The 12,914-nt window shown below is 43.9% G+C and overlaps 1 protein-coding gene across 1 annotated transcript in view; it reads right to left on the bottom strand.

Annotated features, from left to right (window-relative positions):
• The window catches only part of pi4kaa (phosphatidylinositol 4-kinase, catalytic, alpha a), a 217,636-nt gene that overhangs the window by 189,838 nt on the left and 14,884 nt on the right, over positions 1–12,914 (bottom strand). Inside the window, exons 4-10 of the mRNA XM_038811028.1 lie at positions 12,570–12,642; positions 11,360–11,622; positions 10,877–10,943; positions 8,875–9,023; positions 6,954–7,019; positions 5,154–5,250; positions 163–354 (exon numbers count right to left, since the gene is read on the bottom strand). Coding sequence (XP_038666956.1) covers positions 163–354; positions 5,154–5,250; positions 6,954–7,019; positions 8,875–9,023; positions 10,877–10,943; positions 11,360–11,622; positions 12,570–12,642 — 907 coding nt within the window. The remainder of the gene's footprint in view (positions 1–162; positions 355–5,153; positions 5,251–6,953; positions 7,020–8,874; positions 9,024–10,876; positions 10,944–11,359; positions 11,623–12,569; positions 12,643–12,914) is intronic.

The following is a 12,914-nucleotide window of genomic DNA, read 5'->3' as shown; positions in this document are numbered from 1 at the left end:
CTGAATTCTGTTGCTTGCCTTAAAGACACATGTCCATTTCATCATCGATAAAAATTAATAACAGTAAAATAAAGAAAGGTGCAATAAGGGAATAAACAAGAAGGACCCGTGCATACAGCAAAAGAGAAACTATGGGATTTCTGAACTTGAAATAATCTTTACCTTGCTCATCCTTAACGGCCCACACCATTAAATCCACACATGCCGCATTTGCTTGACACCTGAGTTTCAGAGGGTTAAAGTCATGATGGATATATTCCGTATCATGCAGGATCCTCTGCAGTTCCGACTGGCTACTGTTAAACTGCTCGAGCACAAAGTCATGAACCTCCTTCACAAATGCAGTCTGGAGATCTGCGAGGGAAAAAGTGAGGAATGATGAAAGCACAGCAAAGAAATGGATTTCGACAACCGAATTTAACTGAGCTCTCAAAAACACAGATTCATCGGTGGAAAGCATCACTCTGTTGTCAGGCAGCAGTATACAAACGGTACTGATACCCCATGTGGGTTATATGCTGAGTGACTGACCTACATTTCTCCCTCTTTGACTCAGCCATATAAACATTTTTGTTAATTCCATTCACCTATTCGCACATTATAAACAAACTATATCTTAACACAAGGGCGGTACAGTAGCACAGTGGGGCAGCCCGGTAGCACAGTGGGGCAGCCCGGTAGCACAGTGGGGCAGCCCGGTAGCACAGTGGGGCAGCCCGGTAGCACAGTGGGGCAGCCCGGTAGCACAGTGGGGCAGCCCGGTAGCACAGTGGTTAGCACTGTTGCTTCACAACACCAGGGTCCCAGGTTCAATTCCTGGCTTGGGTGACTGTCTGTGTGGAGTCTGCATGCTCTCCCCGTATCTGCGTGGGTTTCCTCCGGGTGCTCCAGTTTCCTCCCACAAGTCCCAAAAGACGCGCTGTAAGGTAATTTGGACATTCTGAATTCTCCCTCAGTGTACCTGAACAGGCGCCGGAATGTGGCGACTAGCGGCTTTTCACAGCAACTTCCTTGCAGTGTTAATGTAAGCCTACTTGTGTCAATAATAAAGATCATTATTAAGTAAACCCAACACGATCCTTTGTTGCAGCTCAAAAATATTAGTTTCAAATTTGGTTCTGGCAAATAAGGAGGATGTGGCATTGCACTCATATCAGAAATTCTGGCTGATCACTGTGCAAATTCCTGTTTAATATTGCAACATTCAGTGATTACTTTTACGATAAATGAGGTAGGCCCGCTGGCGTTACAACGCAGAACTTCTGTAAGCTATTCTAAATTGTGCACAAAAGTTTGAATGATTTTAGCAGTCACTTGATTCCAAAGAAACATCAATCCTTTGAAAGATGCTGCAATATTCATTATTCTTTATAGCCAGTGGATCTCACATGCACGGCTTGTGGTTAGAAAGTCTGCACTACACTTGATTCTATAATTCATGTAACTCAAAAGTATTATGTTGCTGCGGTAGTTACGTGTAATATGGAGAGGGAAGGGAGGATAGCACCTGCATTTATACGGCATGTTTCACAATCTCAGGCCATCCTGCAGCCAATCCAGCACCATCAAAATATAGTCGGGGTTCCAATTTGAACACAGAACATCCAATTTGAAAATTGGATTTTCAATTGCACCCTCTCAGGCAGTTTGTTCCGGACTCCAGCCACCCTCTGGGTGAAAAGATTTTTTCCTCACATCACTTCTGCTCCTATTGCCCACCATTTTGAATCTGTGCCCTCTCGTTCTTGACACTCTCTCTCTCTCTCGGGAACAGCTTCTTATTATTGACCCTGCCCCTCATGATCTTGAATATTTTATCAAGTCTCATCTCGGCCATCTTTTCTCAAAGGAAAACTGTCCCAATTTCTCCTATCTATCGCCATAGATATCTTTATCCCTGGAATCCTTCTTGTGAATCTCCTCTGTACTCTTTCCAACGCCTTACCATCCTTCCTCAAGTATGATGTGGAGATGCCGGCGTTGGACTGGGGTGAGCACAGTAAGAAGTCTTACAACACCAGGTTAAAGTCCAACAGGTTTGTTTCAAACACTAGCTTTCGGAGCACTGCTCCTTTCTCAAGTATGGTGCCAAAATTGGATGCAGACTCCAGATGAGGCCGAACTAATGTCTTGTACAAGTTTAACATGATCTCTTTCTCTTGTACTCAAAAGCACTGTTAATAAAACCTCTGTACTTACTTAAAACCTGTTAAACCTCAACCTTCTTCAAGTTCTGATGAAAAGACATCATCCCGAACATTAACTCTGTTTATCTTTCCACAGATGCTGTCTGACCCAAGTTATTCAGATTTCCTTTTTCCACAGTATTTAAGTTTTGTATTAATTTTTTTTAAATAAATTTAGAGTACCCAATTATTTTTTCCAATTAAGGGGCAATTTAGCGTGGCCAATTCACCTAACCCGCACATCTTTGGGTTGTGGGGGCGAAACCCACGCAGACACGGGGAGAATGTGCAAACTCCACACGAACAGTGACCCAGGGCCGGGATTCAAACCCGGGTCCTCAGCGCCGTAGGCAGCAATGCTAACCACTGTGCCACCATGCTGCCCAAGTTTTGTATTAATGACTAGATAACCTATTTCACTTTGGATGGATGGAAGTGTAATTCCTGTAAATCATTACACCTTGAAGTTAATAACAGGTGTATTGCTTTGCAATGGCTAGATGGGAAGAGTACTGTCATAGTTCGAATACCCACAATATGAAACAGCCATTCTGTGATTCACCACAAACAATGCTATGTTATGGACGGTATGGTGGCACATTGGTTAGCATGCGTTGAGTTTGCACGTTCTCCCAGTGTCTGCGGCAGTTTCTTCTGGGTGCACCGTTTTGCTCCTACAGCCCAAAGATCTGCAGGTGAGGTGGATTGGCCATGTTAAATTGTACCTTTTGTGTCCAAAGATGCTCAGGTTAGCTGAGGTTACAGGTGTAGGGTGGGGGAGTGGGTCTAGGTAGGGTGCTCTTTCAGAGGGTCGGTGCAGACTCGATGGGCTAAATGGCCACCGTCTGCAATGTAGGGATTCTATGGATTCAATGGAAATCAGCCAATACAAAATAAAAAGTACATCTTATTGTAGCCACCTAAGATGGACACTGGGCTACAAAATGGAGAACTGCTAAGGCTGCAGGGAGAAAACAGTCTTAGCAAGGACAAGCAGTTTGCAGAAGGCTAATTAGCATTCTGCACGTACAGAAACCAGTTTATGGCCAGGTGCAGAATCTCAGCTAAAGGTGTAAATGGCAACAACGATTTACATAGTAATGAGGTGATCCAGAGCCAGGCCCACACAATAGAAACATTTAGGTATAGAACATAGAACAGTACAGCACAGAACAGGCCCTTCGGCCCTCAATGTTGTGCCGAGCAATGATCACCCTACTTAAACCCACGTAACCCGTATACCCGTAACCCAACAATCCCCCCCATTAACCTTGCACTACGGGCAATTTAGCATGGCCAATCCACCTAACCCGCACATCTTTGGACTGTGGGAGGAAACCGGAGCACCCGGAGGAAACCCACGCACACAGGGAGGACGTGCAGACTCCACACAGACAGTGACCCAGCTGGGAATCGAACCTGGGACCCTGGAGCTGTGAAGCATTGATGCTAACCACCATGCTACCGTGAGTACTTTGAGTAGACGCCCAGACGAAACGGCACCATAAGTATCCATCACAAAGCACCATAGAGACCGCCCCACCCATCGAGAAGCGACCCTCAGATTGGGGTGTTTGGAAAATATCGATTGGGAGAAGGCCCAATCGATATACAGCAGGTAGAGACCGCCCCGAAGAGGCACGGACTTTGGGGGGGGACCTATAAAAGTAAACCCCGCACATGGTCCGGTCTGTTGTTTTGGCTCCGGCTCTCTGCTGTCTTCATCGCTTGCTGATACATCGCATCCTGACTCCAGTTCCATCACCAGCCGTTGAGCCACCAGCCATCGAACTGTAAGTGTCACCACGACGATCGCTACGTGATCCAGACTTGCTAGACCCTGACGACCTTTAACACTCTGAGAGTTGCAGACCAAGAACGGGACGAAGGCCTCGCTCCCTGACCTTGCCTGTTCCTGTTTAGATAAGTATCTTAGTCGTTTAGTTTAGAAGTAACTTAGTCTCTTTAGCGTATGCATGTGTATTTATTATATTTGTTATAATAAATATCAATCGTTTGAACTTACTAATCGGTGTACAGATTTATTACTTTGAACCTGACCTTGATGTACTTGTGAGGTGTCTAAATACGGCACCTGGCGACTCCTGAGCAGCATTACATACACATAGCTGTAGTAGTGTTAAGCACACGGCCTTTAAACGGAGGCGTGTTAATACACTCCAATAAAACACGTAACACTCAAGTAAAACGTGCAACATTATTTTAACACCTCCTATGGAATTCAAAAAATGGCAGAGAGAATTGTAATGTATAGCATGTCTCAGAATCCAGGCCACACCTTCTCTGGTGGACGAGGGAGAACTCTACTTGCTATCGGATTGGGTAACTGTGGAAGAAACATTTTTTGCTGGCATTCCTTTAGTGCTGCATGGAAATGGTGACCTGCTTCCTGGTCCACACCCTTTACCTTTGCCTCTCCTTAACCTCAGGTGGGACCAAATCCCCCCATTCATTGGAGAGATACAAATTCCCCCCTGCGTTGTCAGAAGATACCATAGCATAGAACAACAAAGAACATACAGTGCAGAAGGAGGCCATTTGGACCATCTAGTCTGCACCGACCCACAAAAGCCTTCACCTCCACCCCCTAACCCAATAACCCCTCCTATTCTTTTTGGACACGAAGGGCAATTTATCATGGCCAATCCACCTGACCTACACGTCGTTGGACTGTGGGAGGAAACCGGAGGACCCGGCGGAACCCATGCAGACACGGAGAGAACGTGCAGACTCCGCATACAGTGACCCAGCAGGGAAACAAACCTGGGACCCTGGATCTGTGAAGCCACAGTGCTAACCACTGTGCTACCGTGCTGCCCAACTAGGGTAATTGTGACCAGAAACTCCAGGAAGATGCCCGTACATTAATTCATGTCAGTATTCCAAAGACGTTCAATTCCAGGACTTTAATCAATCCAATAAATACCATTACTAAAAGAAGCTTACCTTTCATGTGATACAAAGTGTCTCTCAACATTTTAAACACCACCACGTAAAGAGGATCACTGAAGTTTCGATAGTACAGATCCAAATTAGCATTTTCCTAAATGTCAAAATAGATCTAACAATTATTGTGATGCCATTTAAGAACGTAAAGCATGTTTTGACGCTGTTCAGATAAAAACCCTTGGAAATCAATGTTTCCAGCTCGGATTCTTTTGGCAAAATAACCACCATGCACAGCTCACATCCTCAGATGGACTGTAGATATTGTGTGTTATCCGGCCAAGGGATGTGTGACATTTTTACGCTTAAGAGTCTTTACAGCACAGATGGAGGTCATATGTCCATCATGTTGACTCTTTGAAAAAGCTATCTAATCAATCCCAATTCTGCAGTTTCTCTACAGCCTTGCAAACCTTTGCTTTTCAAGTACAGGCTGGATTTCCTTTTGAATGTCATTGTGGGGCCCCCTTCCACTACCCTTTCAGACAATGCACGCCAGATCACACAACGCATCTCATTAATTCTACACAACAGCTTCTGGTGCATTTGCTTTCAACTTTCACATCAGGTGCGAGTGTACTCCGTGGCTGCCCAATGGTTAATAGGCACAAACGGAATTTTCTTCTTCGCAAAGAGGAAAGTTCTCTCAGGGTGAACTTTGCACTCCTCATGGAAACATCAATCATTGCTGGAAAACAGAGGACTTCCAATTTGAGCACCCACTCCAGCCCTGATACAACCACAACCTTAATACTGTGCAATTCTTAAAAAAGCACAATGGTTTTCTTCCTCCTGCATATTTTGACTCCTTGCTGTTGGCAGTTCAGACGCTGCGGGTGCGATATTGTCGGTGGCTCACTGGGGCTGGTTTAGCTCAGTGGGCGAGTCAGCAGGTCTGTGATGCAGAACAAGACCAGCAGCACGAATTCAGTTCCCGTACCAGCTGAGAATTCTGAATTCTCCCTCTGTGTACCCGAACAGATGGCGGAATGTGGCGACTAGGGGATTTTCACAGTAACTTCATTGCAGTGTTAATGTAAGCCTACTTGTGACAATAAACAGTTTATAATTATTATTTACCTATAACTGCAATTGGAACAGGCAGCAAAGGTAATGAACACGAGGCCAGCACAGAGTAAAATGGCAGCAACAACGCTAATTGCACAAAACACTGAACAAACTGAACCGCCACCATCTTGATCAGGTGACAAATCGTGAGGCAGATGCTGAAAACTGGGGATCAGTATCCAGCGCACAATGTGTGCAGGTATTGAGCACTTGATGGGACTCTCTGGACCGATAACATGCATAAAGGGGGCATCCAGACAGAGGCACCCTCTGCACCCCTGGCAGCCAGGAGCAGAATTCACATGAGCTTACGGACGACAGAAATTGACATCAAGGTGTTAAGTGTGTAACTCTGCTCCAGCATTGTGTCTCAATCCCCTTTTCAGATCAGCTCTAAGAGATGCACCAGCACGGTTGTTTATTTTCATTCCACCCATCCTGTGAGCTCCTTCAGAGGTGGCTGACTTCAAGATGGATATTGAGCCACAGATCCTGGGCAGCCGGAAAACTAGTCCTTAGTGCCAATTAGGAAGTTAGGTGATGACTTGAACATCAAACTGGATTTTGTCCCTTTATTCCGGTTAGGATTTGAACCCAGATCCTAGAACTGAGATGGCAGTGGGCAATACACTATGTTGTCTGGGCCCAGTCCCAATCATTTCACTTTCAACCATTTAAATCTGGATTCATAAGCACAACAGTACAATTCCAACGCAATGAGTGATTTTTCACCTCGGTAACCTCTGCCAATGTTGCATCCAGTGTTTTCAGAACGGCCTCAGCTACGATCCGCTTCACCTAGGGGAAGAAATATGGAAAGAAAATTAAGTCATAGAATGAATCGGCCATCCCAAAGAACAGAACTCGAACAAGCAGGGGTTACCTGTGGGGGACACAAGATTTTTCATAGAATTTACAGTGCAGAAGGAGGCCATTTGGCCCGTCAAGTGTGCCTGGCCCTTGGAAAAAGCACCCCACTTGAGCCCACACTCCACCCCATCCCGTAACCCAGTAATCCCACCCAACCATTTTTGGACACTAAGGGCAATTTAGCGTGGTGAATCCAGCTAGCCAGCACATCTTTGGACTGTGGGAGGTAACCAGAGCACCCAGACAAAAACCCACGCAGACACGGCGAAAATATGCGGACTCTGCACAGACAGCGACCCAAGCGAGTAATCGAACCTGGGACCCTGGCGCGGTGAAACAACAGTGCTAACCACTGTGCTACCGTGCTGCCCCCATTAGAAAAACTGAAATCCAGCATTCAGGGTCCAGGACAAGCTCATTTTAGTCTTGCCCTTCAATAAAAACAAAACAAAAATGAGAAGATAGGCTTAAAGATATCCACACCCTTGTTTTCTAGTGCTCGAAGTGAATAGCTCTCGCAAATGGAGAGATTGGACAAAAAGTACTATTCAGGTGAGGCAGTGTTAGAAACAAACGATTGTATCGACATAATTCAACCCCATTCTAAAGTCATAAATTCTGCACTTGCATTTATAAATTCTCACGCTCATATTCCTACTAGAAAATCGTCATGTTGCAATTACGAGCGCTGACGCTCCAGCTACCTGTGTGCACGACAAGTGTCTGTCGGTATTACACACATTGAAAAAAAATGAAAATCGCTTATTGTCACAAGTTGGCTTCAAATGAAGTTACTGTGAAAAGCCCCTAGTCGCCACATTCCGGCGCCTGTTCGGGGAGGCTGGTACAGGAATTGAACCGTGCTGCTGGCCTGCCTTGGTCTGCTTTAAAGGTCAGCTATTTAGCCCAGTGTGCTAAACCAGCCCCATTGATTCAGGAATTTAGAATGGAACTGTTAACAGGAGATGTACACAGAGGGTAAGGTTTTATAATATATTCTAATAAACATCGCTGGGCGTGTGCAGTCGTGCAGCTCAAAAACACTAGTTATTATTCCTTTCACAAAAATAATATTTTTATGTTTCACAAACTGAAAAAGATAGGGAAGCAGTCAGCACAATGTAAGTGGGAGGGATGGATGAAAGCTTTATCAAAAGCTGGGCTTCAAGAATGCACATATACAAAAGTGATATTAGAAAAAAACAATTTCACGCAGTGAGAAGTTAGGTCTGGAATGCACAGCCTGAGTGTGTGGTGGAAGCAGCATTCAAAAGGGAATTGGACTGTTATCTGAAAAGGAATTATGCGCCGGGTTACACGGAGAATGTGTGAGAGTGGCACTAAGTGAATTGCTTATTCGGAGTGTCATGTTATGTAGACTGGCCGAAGTGAACGCTGAACTACAGAACATGTAGGTTAAAATAATTTATTATAGAACAAACTGTGCGGTAAGATAACTAGCATAAATTAACTGACAATCAAATAACACTAAACAACTCTCGTAGAACTACTGCAAAAACGTGTTATCTCCCAGCACGACCAACTCCCAACCCCCGATCACATGATGAGTTTACAATGGCACCTAATGGTCGGAGATCGTGCATAACATTATGTGCAATCTTACGTTATGCACATCATCGCACAGAGTGCTAGTGCAAATACGATGGGCCAAATGGCCTCATTCTCCACTGTAACAATTCTGTGATAAGGGTGCAGGGTAGCACACTAAGTGAGAGATATATGAAAGCGTCATCAAAAAGATGGATTTCAAGACAGTACATACCATTTGAAGTAGCTGGCGGAGGTACTCTAGCGGAATATGAAATTCTTTTGTACTGCAGCCAGTAAACAGCGGAGAGACAGAGAAACTCGAGCTAATGGTGGTGAAGTAATAATGAGGATCCACAGCACTGCCGTCGGGGAGGTACGAACCTACAGCACAGAAAGTCAAGATTCTTGATTACTCAGGAGATTAGAATCTAACCCAACTTCTTCCAAGAGCAATTAAAAATACAGGGGGAAAATGCTGGAAAATCTCAGCAGGTCTGGCAGCATCTGTAGGGAGAGAAAAGAGCTAACGTTTCAAGTCCAAGTTACCCTTTTATAACGAGGCCTTATGATGGGTATTAATAGGGCCGGTGGCGCAGTGGTTAGTATTGCTGCCTCACGGCGCAGAGGTCCCAGGTTCCATCCCAGCTCTGGGTCACTGTCTGTGTGGAGTTTTATACATTCTCTCCGTGTCCGCGTGGGTTTCGCCCCCACAACCTAAAGATGTGCAGGGTAGGCGGATTGGCCACGCTAAATTTCCCCCCAATTGGAAAAATGAATTGGATACTCTAAATTTATTTTTAAAATGATGGGTCTAAAGTAGATCTAAAATTTGCATTGGGGAAAGGATTTAGGTTTTGAAACTGGCTGGTAATCATTGCATTTCAAAAGAGCATCAAAGGTGGCAGAGAACATTTGCATTTTACCGGGTGGTGGTGGTGGCGACTGGGGGGTTGTTGTTGTTTTTGTTCGCAGGCGGAAGTCTTACCCCAATAATCGGCCAGAAAGTCCGAAGTGAACACTTAGCTGCCTATCTCACGCCGGTTTCCAGTCTGAACAAGCCACTGCCAGATTTGGGGGAAATTCCACCCTTGGACCTCCCTTTGGAAAACCACATCGGCATGGATGGGTTCTGGGAACTAGTGGATTGTACTTCTGCTTGAACTGAAAGCAATTCCTCAGTTTGGGTAACATTTCCTACATTATGGTTAAGAATCTATAAGCGCTTTTGCCAAAAGGACAGTTTTATTGTGCACCCCTAACTGTGTATCTTTTATCTTGTGCGTTTAAGTTTATCTTTTCTTTTAATCAACATTTTAATTCTTCACATTTTAATAGCTATTACTGGAGTACTGTGCTTCTGTGTTCAGTAGCTTTCCCTCCATGTTTTGACAGTACAAAAAAAAATTATGATCAGCTGAGAAGGATTGCAATCTGAGATCGGGCATGTTCAGCTTTAATGGCTACAGTCGCAGTAAGACATGATTAATGCCTTCTCACAGTCTATACATGAATGTGTTATATGGCACTCTGTTTCTCTATTCAACTGGTCACTTTACTCAGCTATTTGTCGAACATGACTTGCCTTTAACAAATTTGTGTTTTTGAAATATTCTATTTTGATATTTACTGACTGCAGAGTGTGGTGAACTCAGCCCAACGCATCACACAAGCTTGCCACCCTCCCATTGATTCTGTCTACACATCCCGCTGCCTCAGGAAGGCAGACAACATTGTCAGAGACCCCTCCCACCCAGGCTTTGCCCTTTTCCAGACCCTTCCACCAGCAGAAGGTAAAGAAGTCTGAAGACCCGCACATCCAAACATAGGAACAGCTTCTTCCCCACAGCTACAAGACTCCTCAACCACTCCCCCTCGGACTGATCTGTTCCCTGCAAGAACACTATTCACGACGCAATATGCTGCTCTTGCTCATGTATTTGCTTTGTTTGGCCCCTTATTCCACACTGTAACCAATCACTGTTTATCGATACCATTTGTCAATGTACTCTTTTGATTATTCTTTTTTTGTCTACTATGTATGTACTGTGTATGTTCCCTTGGCCGCAGAAAAATACTTTTCACTCTACTTTGGTACATGTGACAATAAATCAAATTGAATTAATCATTCATTGACACCGCACTTTCACAACATATGTCAGCGCATTTTAAACAGCTCCAGTTTTTTAAAAAACGCTGATGCAACCTTTGTGACATTAAAAGATGCAGCACCTTACCTTCAAAATAATGCAAATTGGACCGTCCAGGTGAACTCGGACCAGCAGCAGCGCGCTCAGGGCTTGCCTGCAGAATTTTTTTTTTGAAAAGAACAATTACATGCAAAAAACTGCGAACTGAAGTGAAACAACTGTTTCAAAAGACGTGGTAATAGCAGCTGATTCAGCACATACAGGGTATTACACTTAGAGAAAAAGTGAATGCTTTAGGACTAAACAGTGCACTAATGAATGGAGTCGGCAAAAAAACTATCTCTTATAATTTCCCAATATAAACTCTAGCTTATCAGTTTTTTATTTTCTTCTAAAGTACAAAAGTTCCTTTTGCAGAAAACTTTGCTTTTGCAACTAAAAAGCACTTCCCAAATTTTAGACGTTTGCGACACGGCCAATCCTCAAATTTAAGAGTGACGAAAGAGACACATCTTTCACAAACTTAACACTCATAGCAAACACAAAAATTGAATTTTGTTTTTTTTTAACCTGGGAGACGTTGGTCACACTATTGGTTTTGTGTCGTAGGCTGTCACATGATTGGCAGGCCGTTAGAAGGGAGCTCGGCAGGATCGATCGAAAATCATTGAAGGAGCGCCGCCTCAGTCCATCCATCTCATGCGGAGCTTTGAGTGATTGTGGTGTTATTTTGGGAAACAGCTTTGAAAGGAGGGATTCGTCCGTGTTACTGTAACGTCCAAATGCTCTGCCAATTCCAATCAAGCAGGGCACCGCGTATCTGCACAGGTTTTCTGCAAAGAGGCAAAACCTGCCGTTAGTCCAGAGCAAACCAACAGAATACCGATGTTGAACTCAATATTTACAATTAATGTTTTAACAATAGCTCAATAAAAGAAAATTGATATTTTAGTAAAACCCAGCCATATTATCTTTTAGCATGTGGAAAATGAAGCTTGTACGCCTGATGCAAACTTAGAACTTATGATTTTAGCCTCTGAAATACTGACCTTCTGTAAATATGCTCACAGCTAATATGCAGCAAAATGGTGCAGGAATCAAACAGCAGCTTTTGACCTTTTAATGGAGATACCCGTGACCCACAAGCAATACCAATGATCGCAGGACTGAAACATTTTACAGTTGGTCAGTAACTCTTTCCTCTAGTCTACCATTTCAAACCACTTACTTCCCTTACCAAGATTCTGGGACTAAATACACCTGCATCCTCTTTTCAATAGAAATTCATCTGATATTTTACAAAGAAAGTCCGCCCTGGCTTTTTGATGCACTAATGGCGATGTTTGATATTCCATTACACACTTATTACAAATGATATCCAAATGTAGTTTCTTACAGCCTTAACTTTGTCACTGAATCCTGCATCTGGCACCTTTCCTGAAGTGGAGATGCCGGCGTTGGACTGGGGTGGGCACAGTAAGAAGTCTTACAACACCAGGTTAAAGTCCAACAGGTTTGTTTTGAATCACTAGCTTTCAGAGCGCAGCTTCTTCATCAGGTGAGTGTCCTTCACCTGAGGAAGGAGCTGCGCTCCGTAAGCTAGTGATTCAAAACAAACCTGTTGGACTTTAACCTGGTGTTGTAAGACTTCTATCTTTCCTGAGCCCAGGCTTTCATTAACAGTCAGTAACTATTCATGATAATTGCGCTCAGTAATTTCTTCATAAGGGTCTGAATCAGAGTGTTACAATTCCGATGTTTCAGAGAAGTCTATCAATACCTTTATCCTGAGTCTGTGGTGCCAGACACATTCCCAGCAGCACTTCCATGACATCCAGTATCGCCTCGAGAACCTGTAAAATAAATTTTTTAAATGACAAATCTAAATGTTCACCAAACTCTCTCAATTCTTTCATTTGAAAATGAGTTGCAAATGCAAGCAGGCTACACTGAGGCACTCCCGACAGGCAGACATACAAATGCGACGAGGAATGTGAAGTGCTGCTCCCACCTATTAAGGTAATAGCCGATATATATATATATATATATTAGTCTTTTTCTGGCATCAAGTCAAAGGAGTGCGTTTCAATTGAACTGTTTAACAGTAATGACCATGGGCATCACG

The sequence above is a fragment of the Scyliorhinus canicula genome, chromosome 1 (assembly GCF_902713615.1).
Source record: "Scyliorhinus canicula chromosome 1, sScyCan1.1, whole genome shotgun sequence".
NCBI lineage: Eukaryota > Metazoa > Chordata > Chondrichthyes > Carcharhiniformes > Scyliorhinidae > Scyliorhinus > Scyliorhinus canicula.
Note: the sequence above shows the minus strand (reverse complement) of the source record. Positions and strands in the feature narration are given on the sequence as shown.